Source organism: Pleurodeles waltl, chromosome 11 (assembly GCF_031143425.1).
Source record: "Pleurodeles waltl isolate 20211129_DDA chromosome 11, aPleWal1.hap1.20221129, whole genome shotgun sequence".
NCBI classification, from domain to species: domain Eukaryota; kingdom Metazoa; phylum Chordata; class Amphibia; order Caudata; family Salamandridae; genus Pleurodeles; species Pleurodeles waltl.
This window is the reverse complement of record NC_090450.1, coordinates 680,898,954-680,914,052: the sequence shown is the minus strand read 5'-3', so window position 1 is coordinate 680,914,052 and position 15,099 is coordinate 680,898,954. Positions and strand designations below refer to the sequence as shown.

Genomic DNA, 15,099 nt, shown 5'->3' with positions numbered 1-15,099 from the left:
TGGCACTGATAGGGGTCTCACCCACCCCCCACCCCGAGTCCTTCCCCTACACCCCCCACCACCCCTGCCACCCCCAAAAGTGGCAGGACCCCCCTCCCCACCTATACCCCCAACATTACATTACACAGTCACACCCGACATGCACGGATGCACCACCAACACACCTACCCGCACACACACCAACATACATGCCAACAGCCACGCACACAGTCATACGCAAACACCCACATTCAGACATACATGCACACATCCATAAAGACATACATACATACAGACAGACACGCACTCATTTCCAAACACACAACACCCCTGCATGCATACACGCACTCACACCCCCCCTCTACATACACACACGCACACCCCCATGCACGCACACAACACCCCCCCACCCTCCTCCCCTAACGGACTATCAACTTACCTGGTCCGTTGATCCTCCGGGAGGGGACGGGATCCATGGGCGCTGCTCCGCCGTCACCACACTGTCAACAGAACACCGCCACGCCGAATCACAGAATGTGATTCGGTGGGCGGTGTTCTGTTGACGTGGCGGTGGAGGTGGAGCAACCTCCACTTCCCCGCCGACCGCCAGTATGGCTGCTGGCGGCTCTCTGTCCGGAAAAGGACGGAGGGCTGCCAGCAGTCATAATACGCAGAGCGGAAAACTGCCACCACTGGCGGTCTTCAGCACGGCGGTCCCTCAGCGGTCTTGTCAAAAGACCGCCGAGGTCGAAATGACCCCCTTAGTCTCTTACTCCTGTTCTAGCATCACCTCTTTGTCCTTCCCTCTTTCCTTTTCTCTTTTCCTTCCCTGCTTCCTTCTCTGTCCAATCTACCTCCTCTCTCTGTCTTACTTTTACTTCACTTTCCCCGCCCTCTCCCTCTTCAACCCACTCACTGCCTCTGTTCTTTCTCTCCCCTCGCTCATTCTTTTCTCTCTACTTCCCACTTTCTCCCATGTCACCCCCCTTCCCCTCTACTTTAGTTATCTCCCTTTCTCTTGTTTATGTTGCTCTCTTATCCTCACTTCCCACTCCTTCTTGTCTATCTCACTCCATCACCGCCTTTCTCAATCTTTCCTCCTTGTAATCTCATTCTGTACTTCCCTTTAGTCATCATTCCCTCTTCCCAGCACCTCCTTCAACTCAGAATGATGTACCTAGTAGCAGTTCTTAAATTGCTGTGTTGACCATCTGGCTTGTGTTGTCTTGCTGATCATGGCATCATTGTGGTTCAATATAAAGCCCTATCATACCTCTTGGTGTGTTGTATCATATAAAACTGTTAAATAAAATAAAAGCAAATTAGTGATAAAGTGTAATGACACAGAAATCCGAAAGGAGCAGGGATGAATAAAAACTGTAGAACAAGCCAGTAAAAATGGGTATTTTAAAGTGGAATCCCAAGAGAATTCGTAAGAGTGGCTAAAGAGATAACATCCCTAAGACATGGAGACAACCTTCAAATAAAGGGAAAGGAGACTGGAGTCAAATGGGCAACAGCAAAGCACCAAGTAAGAGAATTAGGTAAAAGTATCAAGTAAAGAGAAGCCTGAGATGAAATCCCACCTAGTAAGATGTAAAGATGAGTCAATGACCATTCATTCTCAGGGACTTAATATACAACAGTGGATGAGTGGTAAGGTTCTCATTAGCAGATTTATTTGAAACCTGTTCTGTAATCCTTCCCTCTTCCTTTCAACATAAATACATGTTTGGAAGCAATGTATTTTACACTCAAGTCTATAGTTTTGTTCTTTTTGCCTTAATTTGCGTTCCTCTCAATTTTATTGTGCTTACATTTGTATATGAATTGAGGAAATGTAAAAGCTAGCTTAGGGAATAAATAGGCAGCTTCCACCACTGCTTTTTGTCCATGACACTGATTTTCTGAAAGATACCAACAGTTAAGCATTAATGTTGCAGGTGAGTAGTAATTCCTTCCTTGTTCTTGCCTGAAAGAATCATAACCAAGGGAACCGGCGGCCTCTGCTGCTGTCTGAATGTTCATAGGCTGTGTTGAGTAGAACAGACATGCTCCAACTTTAATCTGGAGTTTACTGTGTGAGGGAGGAGGGAGAGTGATGAGGTCAGGAAGTGCCTCGCCTTCCTCCAAAACCACACTGAGATTTTTACAGTTCATCTGGGAATTGGATCATGGAAAGTTTGAAAAAAATATTCTTGGAAAAAGTGTGATCGAGCTGTTTTTATTTCTTTCTGGTTCCCTTCAATTTGCCAACACTGCATATTTCTCCAAGAATACAATATTTTTACTTTCTTGTCCTTTTGTTACCACTCTCTTGCTCTCTGTCTCTCCCTTTGCCTCATATGTGACATTTCCCCTGCTCCTTTTAAACATGTCTGCAGCTTGACCTCTTCTTTGATAACTTTCCATCACTGCAGTGAGCCATGTTTTAATTAAGAAACAAAGTGCAGTAACTAAATATTTGTGCCTGGAGAGAGGGATTGATGCTTTTGATTCTGTCTTCTGACTGTTGCTTCTGGAAAAGTCCATGATTTGAATGCCTATGCAGAAGTGGGCTCCTCGCTCACCTCTCCATGATGACTTTTGACTGCAGATGAATTGATTATGCAAAGTGAACAACTTCACTGTTGGATCTTCCACAGTCTATTATGTCTTATTGAATAGATCAGCATCCCTTCGTATGTCTGTGGAATATGGCAGCGCTGGAGAAGCACTGTCACAGATACATACCTTTTTTTGTTCTGTTCTCACACCTCCAAGTGGCATTTGGACTGCAGGCCTGAAATACATTGGCAAGGTGAACGCTTCAAAGACAGATAAAAGACGGAACAAGTATGAGTAGTCCCATAGATGAGCTCTATGAAGGGAGGTCTAGATAATTGCTTGAGCCTGGAAACTATGCAACATTCCCCATTCGTTAGTGAGTTCATAGACAAGACTTTAAATGAACATTTGCCTGAAGCTGCTTATCCACTATATGTGGACCATCCTGTGGCAGAGGATTATGTGAGAGGTGGCACTTTAGTTGTGTCCCTCTTTCCCTCTCTTTCTATCTTTCTCTTAAATCAGCCTTGTTCCTGTGAAAACATTCAGATGACTAACGATTTAAGTATAATCATTTCAGAGAGTTGTGATCTGCTTGGAATTGGAGGTAGGGAGTTACTTGATGTTTTAACCATGGGGCTTTCACCGAAGTATACCGTTAACTAGTGTAATCTCCATCAGTTACCTTTCTTATAAATAACACGAGGTGGAGGCCAAGTGCACCTTCTCATATACCTTTCTATTATTTTTGTTTATTATTTTCTCTTTTTTTAATGTATTGGGTTTTTCCAACACTGCAGTCTTCACCTGACATTTATTGCAGTGGATAAAAGTGTCAGATAATGCATGCATGGTTCAACTGTGTGGCCATACAGTCATGGATGCAGCCTTTTGCACGCAAAGTTGCTTTTCCCTTTCTTCTTTGGTATATGTTTTTCAAGGGGCCAGTCTCATCTTTAATATTTTTATGCAACAGTTTAAACTCCCTTCTCTCACCCCCAATCCTCATGCTCCCTTCAATTCCCTCATCCATACCCAATACCCTAGACATACTCTTTCCACTTAGTTTGGATGTTTTGGAGCTTAGGAGGCGGTGAAGAGAGGAATTGAAGATGTGGTCATTGGCCCTAGTGTGCCAGTGGTGAGATATCGCCATACCTCCTTTAACGCTACTCTCACCCCTAGATATGGTTGGAGTTGATTACAAAGCTTTGCTGGACACAAATATTGAGCTCTCCTTTCACTTCTAGTTGTACTCTTGTAAAAATCTGCGGAGTGGGAAGGTGAAACACTCCACTTAATGTATAGTGTGATCATTGCTGGGTGTGTGGGAATGCTGTTGTGATGACGAGCTTTCATCTCAGGTGTGATCAATGCTGAGGCTAACTGTGAACCGCACCCAACTCTAGTGCCACCAAGTGATCTATCTCCATAGATTCAGATTGACAAGGACATGGAGCCCTTCTCCACTCTGGATATTAGATGTATTTGTACATCTTACCATTCTTTGTTTCTCTTGGGTTTGATGCCTCAGTGCCTTCCTAACAATAAAATGTTATAATTGTTGAACTAGAAATAATTGCTTTCAGTGGAATTATATTTTACCTTGGTTGATTATTTGTCTATTTTGCTACTGTCTGTTTAAATGCCCTGTGCATAGAGTTTTCTTGCACTCCTAACTACCAGCTCGTGCTGTTTACCTAACTCCTGTAAGACATACTTCTCTGTCTCTCTAGGCCTACACAAGCCAACTGGTGTCCCTAGTGATGTTTGCCCTAATGCTTTGTGATGACAGAATATCTATGCAGGAACGACGCCGGCAGATCTTGCAGGGGCTGAAGGCGCTTCCAGGTATAATATCTTTTAAAAGTATATACTTCAAAGGGTAATTATCCAGCATTGATTCTTTCCTATGAAGAACCACTTCCCTGTTCACAGGAACTAATTAAAGTATGTTAATTTATGATATACCCCAGTGTGAAGTGTTTAATTGTGGTGGAAAATCTTTTTTTATGATTCTTGTCCCTTTTGCTCCTGTTCTTGCTGTTATTAATGTGGTCTGTCATAAATCTTCATTTGGGGATTTAATGGGGGCAGTAGGAGTCAACATCTTAAACTAGGGGGGAAGGTTCTCCCTGTTCATTATGGTCTGTGTGTGTGCATGTCTCCGTTATCAATGGGTATCGCAAATTTCTTCTGCTTGGATTTGCCTGATGAGTTGGAACTGTAGTCCAAAACAGCAGGTTTACTCTGGCCCCCTCTGGTTTCATAACTCAGCTGCTGTATTGCCACCTTGGCCAGATCATGTCCAAAACCCTACTAACAATGAGTGCTGGAGTTAAAATTTACTTTATCATGATATTTATTTTGAAATGCCATTTGTGTATGACTTTCCAACAGACCTGATCAAGGAAGTGCTTAGCCTTGATGATGATATTCAGAAGCTTGCCACTGAGCTCCACCATCAGAAGTCCATATTGATCATGGGTCGTGGCTACCACTATGCTACTTGCCTTGAGGGAGCTTTGGTGAGTTTGTATTTCTCTGGATGAAAATGAAAGTCAACAGCAAAAACTGCATTTTAAAGAGGTGAAGTGCAAGCATTTCCTCCCTTTTGTATAGCTATTATAGTGAAAACATTGGAGACAATGTACATAAAATCCATTTAAAATATTTTATAATCAAGTAAAATGTTTTCCAGACGACAATCAGATCATTATTATAAATTTAATTTTGTTGTTAATCAAATGCCAAAATATAAGACATTCCAAAGAAATACCTCAACAGTGGTGCGCTTGACTAATTTCAGGCAGTGACTACGAGCCTTTACCTGCACCGAGCGTAAATGTACATTACATGACCTCACAGATGGCATCAAACATGCACCATAACATTTCATATGCAAGAAATAAACACTCGACTCAGCCCCTACATTAGTCCTCACTGTTGATTTACCTTGTCCTCTTCATATGCAAATGGCATAGGATCCAAACAGCTGGATGATGCATGTTAGAGCTTGCCTTGCCCAGAGCAAGACCCATGCATCTCCATTGTGGCTTCACCTGTTATGTGGTTTATGAACTCTCTTTAAAAATTATAATTTAGGAGCTCTCTGTAGTACCCAATATCTGGCAAGTATAAAAGCCACCAAAGTATGTTTTGCTAATAACTTTATCACTTTTGTTTTTACATAATCCACTTTTGGTGAACCCCAGATTCCCTGGCATCAGATATTTCATAGATTCACATATTTGATTTACTCCCTTTTCAGAACAGGTGTTCTCCTAAAACATCAGTTTTAAAATATACAGATTTTAGATAAAATGTTGTAAAGCCCATCCTCTTAGTTTCATATTGTTTGTTTTTGCGTTGTGTGGACTCGACTCCAAATGCTGTCAGAATGCTTTACACAGTACGGGGCATATAAAGCAATAGTGGGAAGTATTTATTCTATAATGTACAAGGTAGATGGATAAAACAGACTATGCAGGACTATATTCAGTAACTCAAATGAAAGGTAAAGAATGTGATTTAAACAAGGTCAAGTCTGACTTTGGGAAGGTCTTCTATTTAAAAAAAGAATCACAAAGAAGATAAGCAAGTATAGACATAAAGCCAACATCCCAAAATAAGAGGGAAGGGATCAAATCCATCAGGAGTGAGAAATAAGGACTAAGATAGAGAATGACCCATTTCAAGCCAATCTGTAATATTGTGATAGACCAGTAAGTTAACAGGTCCTTCCAGGAGAAAAAGTCGAAGTAGTTGTTTAAAAAGTAGAGTTTTCATCTCATCCTTGGAGACCTCAAAATAGTTTTTTTTCTGATTGATGGGGTAATGAAGCTCCACAGTCTGAAAGCAGATCCTTAGAAGGCTTATTTGATGTTTTGTTTTCTCTGACAGTAGGGGACTTGAAGTAGGATGATGCTAGTGCTGTGACGAAGTCATTGACCTCCAGAATTATCAGTTTCTCTGAGAGATGTATCAGGGACTTTGAAAGAGTTGATTTGTGAAGAATGTGCACCAGTTTCGGAATATTTCTTGATTCAAGTGAGTAGCCACATCTGAGAGACTTCTAGTAGAATTTCCCCAGGCACCAGTCTAGATCCAGAGATTTTTCTCGAGCAGTACTCTTGCTGGTGGTGTCAGTTGGCTCTGCGTCTGTCATCGGCATTGTGTGCACAGGATATGGCATTACGGGACTTGTATAGGTGCCACCCGAGCACGCTGTCCGCTCTTTGCTTTCCGCGCCAGCCAGCGCAGATCAGAAGAGCTACCCCTGTGTCACTTTTTGACTGGTCTATTTTCAACTTTTTGTCGAAGGTTTTAGTGTGTCTACAATTCTGGTGCGTTGAGGATGTCGTCATGCAAGACCAGGTTCAAGCCCCGTGGATCCTGTCATTGGGTGAAGTCTGTGACAGATCTGCACCTCATATGCTTGTGGTGTTTGGAGCGCGACCACGACCCGAATTTGTGCGCTGAATGCTGGGCCATGAATCCAAAAGCTTTGAGTGAGAGGCCCCTAAATCCTTGTTCTTCATCGTCCAACTCCAAGTCTTCAGGAAAGGAAAGTAAGTTGAGGCACAAAAAGAAGTTGAAGAAGAGCAACCGTTCTTTGACTTCACCACATCCATTGGGTGACACAGCGAGGGGAAAATCAGCATTGTCGTTCCAAGCCTCAGTCCTCGGAGTGTGCACCTGGGTCGACTCCGTGACATTCAGAGTTTCTGGGAGCCGGAGCCTCCCCCTGCCCAACTCCCCGAAACCATGCATCTCATATTTGGGCAGTCTGCCTCTGCAGGAGGTCTTTTGGGCCCCGCAGAGTCGGCAGGGTCCCCTTCGGGTTCCGTGCCGGTGGCTTCGGCTCTGGGGGGCACATATGGATCTGTTTCCAGGTCTGAACTGGCATCAGTCGTATCACCTCAGTCTTCCCTGAAGACTGTTCTGACATCAACGCTCCAGACGCTGCCCTTTCCCACAGTCTGCATCCACCCCATCCTAATTTCCGACACAGAGCTGGACAAGCGTCACGTGACGCCAATTCTGACTTCGACAGGGACCTTGCCCTCTAGGTTGGATCATGATCCTTATTCTCCTGGGTTGGTGTACAGTGAGGATTGGGAGGGGTTGCTGGACCCTTTGAAATACCAACTAGAATATCCCATGGACAGGCAGACGGACCTGGGTGAGGCCTTGGTCTGAAAACTTCCCCTGACACTGGCATGCTTGTACCCCCTACCGTGGCTGCGTAGGAGGGAGCGTCCAACTCAATAGTGGTGTGGAGTGTGGTTGAGGTCCTGGGCCTCGAGCTGCCATCAGTGGCAGTCGGGGCTAACCTCTTGACAGAGGTGCTTCAGCCTGTAACTTCAGCTTCTGAACCCCTTTTGCCCTTTAATGGAGCCCTCGCTAATGTCTTGCAGGGGACCTGGTCCAAACCCAGCACAGGGGCTCCTGTGAACAGGACAATTAACCGCCGCCATAGACCCGCTCCCAATGACCCGGTGTTCCTAAGGCAACACCAACCCCTGGAGAGCCTGGTTATCCAAGCCTCCACGTCCCCTGTCACATTGCCTTCTGCCTCCCCGGGGAGGGAATCCAAGATGCTGGATCAGCTTGGGAAGAAGATGTTTTCTTCCTCTAGCCAGGCATTGCAATCTGTGAATACCACTTGCCTTTTGGGCTGTTATATCCATACTTTATGGAACACGATTGCACAGGCGGTGCCAGAGGTCCGGGAGGTATCTAGGCCATTCTCTCCCAAGCTGTTGCTGATGGGAGAGATGCAGCAAAATTAGCAATACGGTGTGGGCTTGATACGACTGACTAACTAGGCAGGTCAGTTGCACTGACAGTGGCCTTGAAGCACCAAGACTGGATGAGGACTTCTGTTTTTTGGGAATGTCCAATCCACCCTTATGGACATGCCCTTTGCTTGTACCTGTCTCTTTGGAGACAAAGCAGACTCTGTGCTTGAGCGCTTTAAGGAGTCCTGAGCTACAGCCAGGTCTGTAGGCCTCACAGCTGCTCCACACCCCCCTCAGTCTGCTTTTCGCCCTGTTTGTGGCTACAGAAGGGGCACCCAACCACGTTCTTTCCCCTCCTGCCACCTTGCCACACATGCTGCCCAGTCTATGCATGGCCGGAGACGTGGGATCCAATGTCCTTGTGGATCTGGAGCCAGCGCTCCAGCAAAACCACCCCAGCAGCCTCCAAACCTTCCTAGTCTGGCGCTTCCCCACCAGGGACCAGTCGGAAGCAGAATTCACCATCACCTGCCCCGCTGGCAGTCCATCACGTCAGACAGGTGGGTTTTGCAAAAAGTCCAAAGGGGCTACACCCCCTCCCACTCTTCGAGATGACCCCTCCATCCATGCCATCATCCTACGATCGGATGACGGAGGATCACTTGCCACTTCTCCGCTAGGAGGTTATGTTTGTCTTGGCCACGGGAGCCATAGAGAGGGTCCCTGTGCCAGAAGTAGGGCGTGGTTGTTACTCGTGCTGCTTTCCGGTGCCCAAAAAGAACAAGGGCCTCCGTCCTATCCTAGACCTTTGATCCCTCAATCTCTTCCTCAAGGAAAGAGAAGTTCAAAATGCTCACTCTGGCTCAGGTTCTATCTGCCCTTGACCCAGGAGACTGAATGGTAGTGTTGGACTTGCAGGATGCCTATTTCCATATTCCCTTTCTGCTTGCCCACAGGCGTTACTTGTGATTCATGGTAGGCCACAAGCATTTTCAGTTCACCCTGCTCACCTTTGGTCTTACCAGCGCCCCTCAGTGTTCACCAAGGTATATTGCAGTGGTCGCTGCTCATCTGCGCAGATCAGGGGGTTCAGTCTTCCCCTTTATTGAGGACTGGTCCAGGCTGTCGTCTCCCACCTCCAGACTACAGCAGACCTCCTGCATTCGCTGGGGTTCACTCTAAATGTGCCAAAGTCACACCTGACTCCTTCTCAGATGTTCCCTTTCATCTGAGTTATTCTGGACACAGTGCAGTTTCTGGCTTATACTCCTGTGTAGCTACTCAGGATATTCAGGCTATGATACTGATGTGTCAGCCTCTATCCTGGATTTTGGTGAGACTGATTCTGAGGTTGCTGGGCATCTTGGCCTCCTGCATCCTGCTGGTGTCACATGTTAGATAGCATATGTGGACTCTGCAGTGGGACCTGACGTTCCAGTGGGTGCAGCATTAGGGGAATCTCTCCAACATGGTCCAGATCTTGGAGGGAACTGCTCAAGATCTGCAGTGGTGGCTGTTGAACCACAAATTGGTCCGAGGCACATCTGAGGCAGTTCCCTCTCCCTTCCCCATACAGATCTGACAGAAGTGATAGATGCGTCATTCCTGAGATGCTGCGGCCGCATGGGAGAGGCGAAGATCCGAGCCATCTCGTCTCTGTTGTAGTCCGGGCTCCACATCAGTCTTTTGGAGCTCAGGGCTATCAGACTGGCAGTGAAAGCTTTCCTTCCCTCTGTCTAAGGGAAAGTAGTGCAGGTGTTCACAGATAACACCACAGCCATATGGTACTGCAACAAGCAGGGCCGGGTGGTGTCATGCACTCTTTGTCAGGAGACTCTTCGTCTCTGGACATGGCTGCAACATCAGGGCATTTCCCTGGTGGTTCAACATCCGGTGGACTCTCTGAATGCTAGTGGATGCACTCAGCTGACAATGCCTGGTTGATTACGAATGGCGTCTCCATCTGGAGGTGGCACAAGGTCTCTTTCAGCAGTGTTTAGATCGGTTTGCCTCCTCAGAGAATATGAAATGTCAGCAGTTTTGCGCATTCTGGAAGTCTGTAACGTTATCTTGCCAGCCAGGCATCCCTCAACCAAATGGATATACACCAGTCGATGCACAGACAAGTCTATTTCCCCCCAGGTCCTCTTGTTTATACTTTCTTTGGCCCAGCAGGGCTGTGCTTTGAGTACCCTCAAAGGTTATTTGACTGCTATCTCTGCATTTCTGAAATTACCTGACCAGCCCTCTTTGTTTAAATCTCCTATTGTCAGTAGAGTCCTTAAGGGTCTTAGCCATATGTTTTCTCCATCACCATTCATAATGCCGTAGTGGGAATTTAATTTGGTTCTTAACTTTCTTAATGTGCCCTCCTTTTGAACTGCTCCATAATTGTCCTCTCAGGCTTCCGACGTTAAAAACAGCCCTCCTTGTGGCTTTTACATCTACTTGCAGGGTGAGTGAGATACAGGCACTATCATTTAAGCCACCCTACCTTTCCATCTATCCTGACAAAAGTGGTGCTTTGCACCAGGGCTTCATTTTTTTTCTAAAAGTGGTGATGCCCTTTCATGTAGACCAATCCAGCACCTTGCCTACTTTTTGTGCACCCCTTCATCCTTCTAAGGAGAGACTCCACCGGCTTGACCCAAAAAGAGCGCTGGTGTTCTACCTTGATCGTACCAAAGAGTTCCGGGTGGATGATCAGCTATTTGTTGGGTATGTGGGTGCAAAGAAAGGTTAGGCAGTGCAGGAGAGAACTATCTTCCAGATGAGTTGTTCTCTGCATTGTGGTGCTACGCATTGGCTGAAAAGCACCCCCACTCACTCTACCAGAGCAAAAGTTGGGACCACTGCATTAGCACATGGAGTTTCAGTCCTGGACATCTGTCGGGCAGCAGCATGTGCTTCATTGCACACGTTCACTGAACACTACTGCCTGGACCAAAGGGATAGGAGAATTTGCCCATTCAGTCCTGCAGGACTTACTAGTATGATCTTGGTGCGCAGACCCACCTCCGGGGATGGTATTGCTTGGGTATCTATCCTAAGGTAAGGAATCTGAAACTAGAAATCTCTATCAGATGAACAAGTTGCCTGCCTTTGGTAATGCCTTATCTGGTAGAGACATATTCTAGTTGCAGATTCTTTACCGATTCACCCATCCTTTCTGCTCTCCGAACTTATTTTTAGGGACTGGGAATTCCCCTTCAGGGCCCTAGTTTTGATGCACCAGAGGTCAGTGTTCTTCATGGCTCTGTGCTTCTGGCATGGAAAGTTGTGAAAAGAAATTGACGTCCGCACACCTGGGTGATACCTATATCGATACAGCGATGTCACATCTGACGCTCACAACACCGGCGATGGACACAAAGCTGACTGAAGCCACCTGACCGGGCAGGTACTGCTCAAGAAAAATCTCTGAATCCAGGCTGACGCCTGGGAAAAGGCTAAGCTAAGGAATCTGCAACTAAAATATGTCTGTATCAGATATGGCATCATGGAAGGTAAGTAGCTTGTTTTTTAGTGAAAGCCAGATGGTGTGACGTGGTGGTACTTCCCTCTGCCTGATTCAAATCCAGCAGCATAGTTTAGAGCTGGATTTCGAAGGATCCAGGTAGAGTTTTGGGATCCCTTTTAGTAGTTATGACCATCATCTATTCTTGATAGGGCTAAGAATTGGATCATATGTTTGAAATCCTCAGGAGGAAGGAGATGTTCATACAGCAGTTTGAGATTAGAGGTTCGGATTTGTATCCATATGAAAGCTCATTGTTTGAGCTACTAGGCAGTAAAAGAAGTGGAGCAGCTTTGAAATATTGGCCATTATAGCTTGGATTTCTCCAGTATTGGATCTTTCATAGATTCACATGCTTGAATCATCCCCGTCGTCTAGGTGGGAACCTCACGGTGACCTCAAATACACAAAGCAGTAGGTTTAAAACCACTGAGCCTAGGTAGGCCCCATAGGCTATTTTATAGCCTATCCATTTTGTTTTGTGAAAAGACCCAAACTTTAGTGCCATCCAATCAGGTTTCAGCACCCTTCTGAACACTCCCAACAGAGGCTGCTTTCCCTCAGATTTTCTACAGCACGTCGGGTGAAGGGAGTCTCCCTGAGCTCTGCTCAGTTTACCTTTTCTGACCAGAATTATTTCTCTCAGTGAACCCAGCTTTCCAGCTATATCATGTCTGAAAAGAGAAAAAAAGGGTCTGTTCAGAGACTGTTGCAGTTGTGGGAAGAAGAGACTACATGTTGATGACCCCCACAAAAAGTGCATCTACTGCCTCCACCCAGACCACAAGTTGGGTTACTGCAAGATCTGTCGCACCTTCAGTCAAGAAACCCTCAAGGACCATGAGGGTAGGCTTCTCTTGTGGCTACAGAAACAGAAAGCCATGGAACATCCTTCCTCAGATGAAAGCGAAATGTCATCTCAGGCTTCTCACTCCTTAAAAAGAACAGGTGAGAAGGGAAGATTGCCTGACGAGGCACAGAGACAGACGGCCAAAAAGGTAAAGCATGTCTCTGCTGAGACACGAGAGACATGAGAAGAATATTTTTCAATCAGAGACCCACACAAGGTTGCCAAAAAATGTTCATTCAGAGCCTACTTCGCCTCTGCAGAGGAAGATTACTGCTAAAAGTGCATCCCTGTCTCTGTCACCGCAGAAAGATCCGGTAAGGCTCTCCTCGGACAAAAAACGCCCGTCGACGACGGTGTCGACGGTGACATCAACAACAGTGTCGTCGACGTTTACAGCGGCGGTCTCACCGATGATAATGACGTCGCCACCATTATCGTCGACGACTATCATTACGGCAAAAATATTTAAGAAAGCTTTGTCGACAAAGACGTTGTCGACGGCATCGTGGGTCCACCAATCGACTAAGGCACTACCGTCGACGAAGCACCTGTCGATGAGGTTTAAGAAGGCACCGTCGTTAAGCACACTGGCGATGACAGCACCGTTGGCGAGACAAATGCCGACAGGGGACTCGTTGACGTGGGAACCGTCAATGTGGGAACCATTTGAGGGAACCGTAGATGAGGGAACCGTCGACGAGAGCACCGTCGACAACCATGGCAACGGATAAACCGTCGATCCTCCTGGGGATTTCACCGGAGCAATCGTCAACAATGATGACATATTCTCAAGAGGACTCAACAAGATTCTTACCTCTTTCACTCATCACCATAGGGGAGAAATCATCTGACATTCTTCCGATACATACCTCCCCGAGCAAGGTATTGCCATATCCCCCGCAACATCTCTTGGATGACGACGATGACATGTATTCCCAAGATGAGGGAATGATGGTGCAGCTAGTAGTCCTTCTCAGCTGCATGTAAAATGCCAGGACTTTGATGAGGAGGATGAAGGGCAGTACACCAGCCCAACTATGCTTCAACTTCATACCCACTGAGGGAACAACAATTATCCCTCCCCATGCCAAGCACATTGGTTGCAGACCTTGAGTGTATGCTTAACGACTACTACAGGAGATTTCCACCATCAACACCTATAACGCCACCCAGGCCTGACAGTCACCAGACACCTCGTCAAACCCCGAGAACCAGTCTCCTAGGCACGCCGCACACTGGCATACCATTGAGTAACCAAACACAAGAAGATCATCCCTCGTCGGGCGACGAGAGGGAAGAGGGTGAGATAAGGGAGTCAGTGGCTAGCGAATGGGATGACTACCTCATCCCCACACCATCTCCACCTCCAGCAGGTCCGGTGGATTTGCCTCCTGAGAACATAGGAGGTTTACATAATTTGATTGAGAGAGCGGCAAAGTGATTTGGTCTGTCTATTGTTTCTCACGAAACAGAGTGTTTCCTTTATGACTTCAAGGAGCCATCAAAGAGGTCGGTAAGGGCTATACCGATAGTAGATTTCCTATAGCAGGAGGGGCTGAAGGCGATGAAGAGTCCGGCGACAGTGCCTTCACAAATGCCAAGGCTATAGAAGAAATATAAGGCCTCTGATGATTCTCCGGTCTGTTTAGTGTCGAAACCAAAACCGGATTTGGTGATATCGCAGGCGGTACAGCGTCGTTCTAGGACCCCTTCCACACCTATAGCATCTCCTCCAGACAAAGATGGGAGGAGATTGGATAATATTGGAAAGAAATTCTCCTCGGTAGCGGCGATCACTGTGAAGGCAGCTAATTCCCTAGCCATCCTAGGGAGATATGATCACCAGATGTGGGCAGACATGTCTGCTTTCTTGGATCTCTTGCCGGAGGATGTCAAGGTGGAAGTGAGAAGGTATTGCAGGAAGGTGAACGGATTGCGGCAGAGATTATAGATAGCGCAATAGACATTTCTTTGACAGGTTTCAGGCAACTAGTAGGGGCCGTGGTCCTGCGTAGGCAAGGATGGCTAAAGTCTACCTCCGGAGGTCCAGAGCCGGATTCTGGACATGCCGTTTGATGGTGAAAGTCTGTTTGGAAAGCATGTCGACGACATGTTACAGGCCATCAAAACAGATACAGATACAGCTAAATCACTAGGTACCCTGCAGTATAGGAAGCAGTCCTTTCGGGGAGCAAGGTGTAGAGGAGGTTACTCCTTTCGAGGGGGCTACCATCAGTACAGACCCCAGTATCAGTCTTCCTCCACAGGACCCCGGCAACAGTACCACCAACAGCAGCATCATTACCGGTTGCCACCGGCTGCGGCTTATAAACATCCAGCGAGAGGAAGAGTGGCTGCCTGTGGAAGGGATACGGGCCGGAAACAATGACCTACCAGCCATACCAGCGTACTACCCCACACCAATCTCGAAGATTGGAGGTCGCATCACTTATTACTTCCTT

The 15,099-nt window shown here is 46.5% G+C and overlaps 1 protein-coding gene across 2 annotated transcripts in view; it reads left to right on the top strand.

The window, feature by feature from the left end:
• Positions 1 to 15,099, top strand: part of LOC138265964 (glutamine--fructose-6-phosphate aminotransferase [isomerizing] 1) — a 220,860-nt gene that overhangs the window by 176,435 nt on the left and 29,326 nt on the right. For both annotated transcript variants that reach the window (XM_069214187.1, XM_069214186.1), the window contains 2 exons: positions 4,263 to 4,377; positions 4,927 to 5,054. In XM_069214187.1, coding sequence (XP_069070288.1) covers positions 4,263 to 4,377; positions 4,927 to 5,054 — 243 coding nt within the window. The remainder of the gene's footprint in view (positions 1 to 4,262; positions 4,378 to 4,926; positions 5,055 to 15,099) is intronic.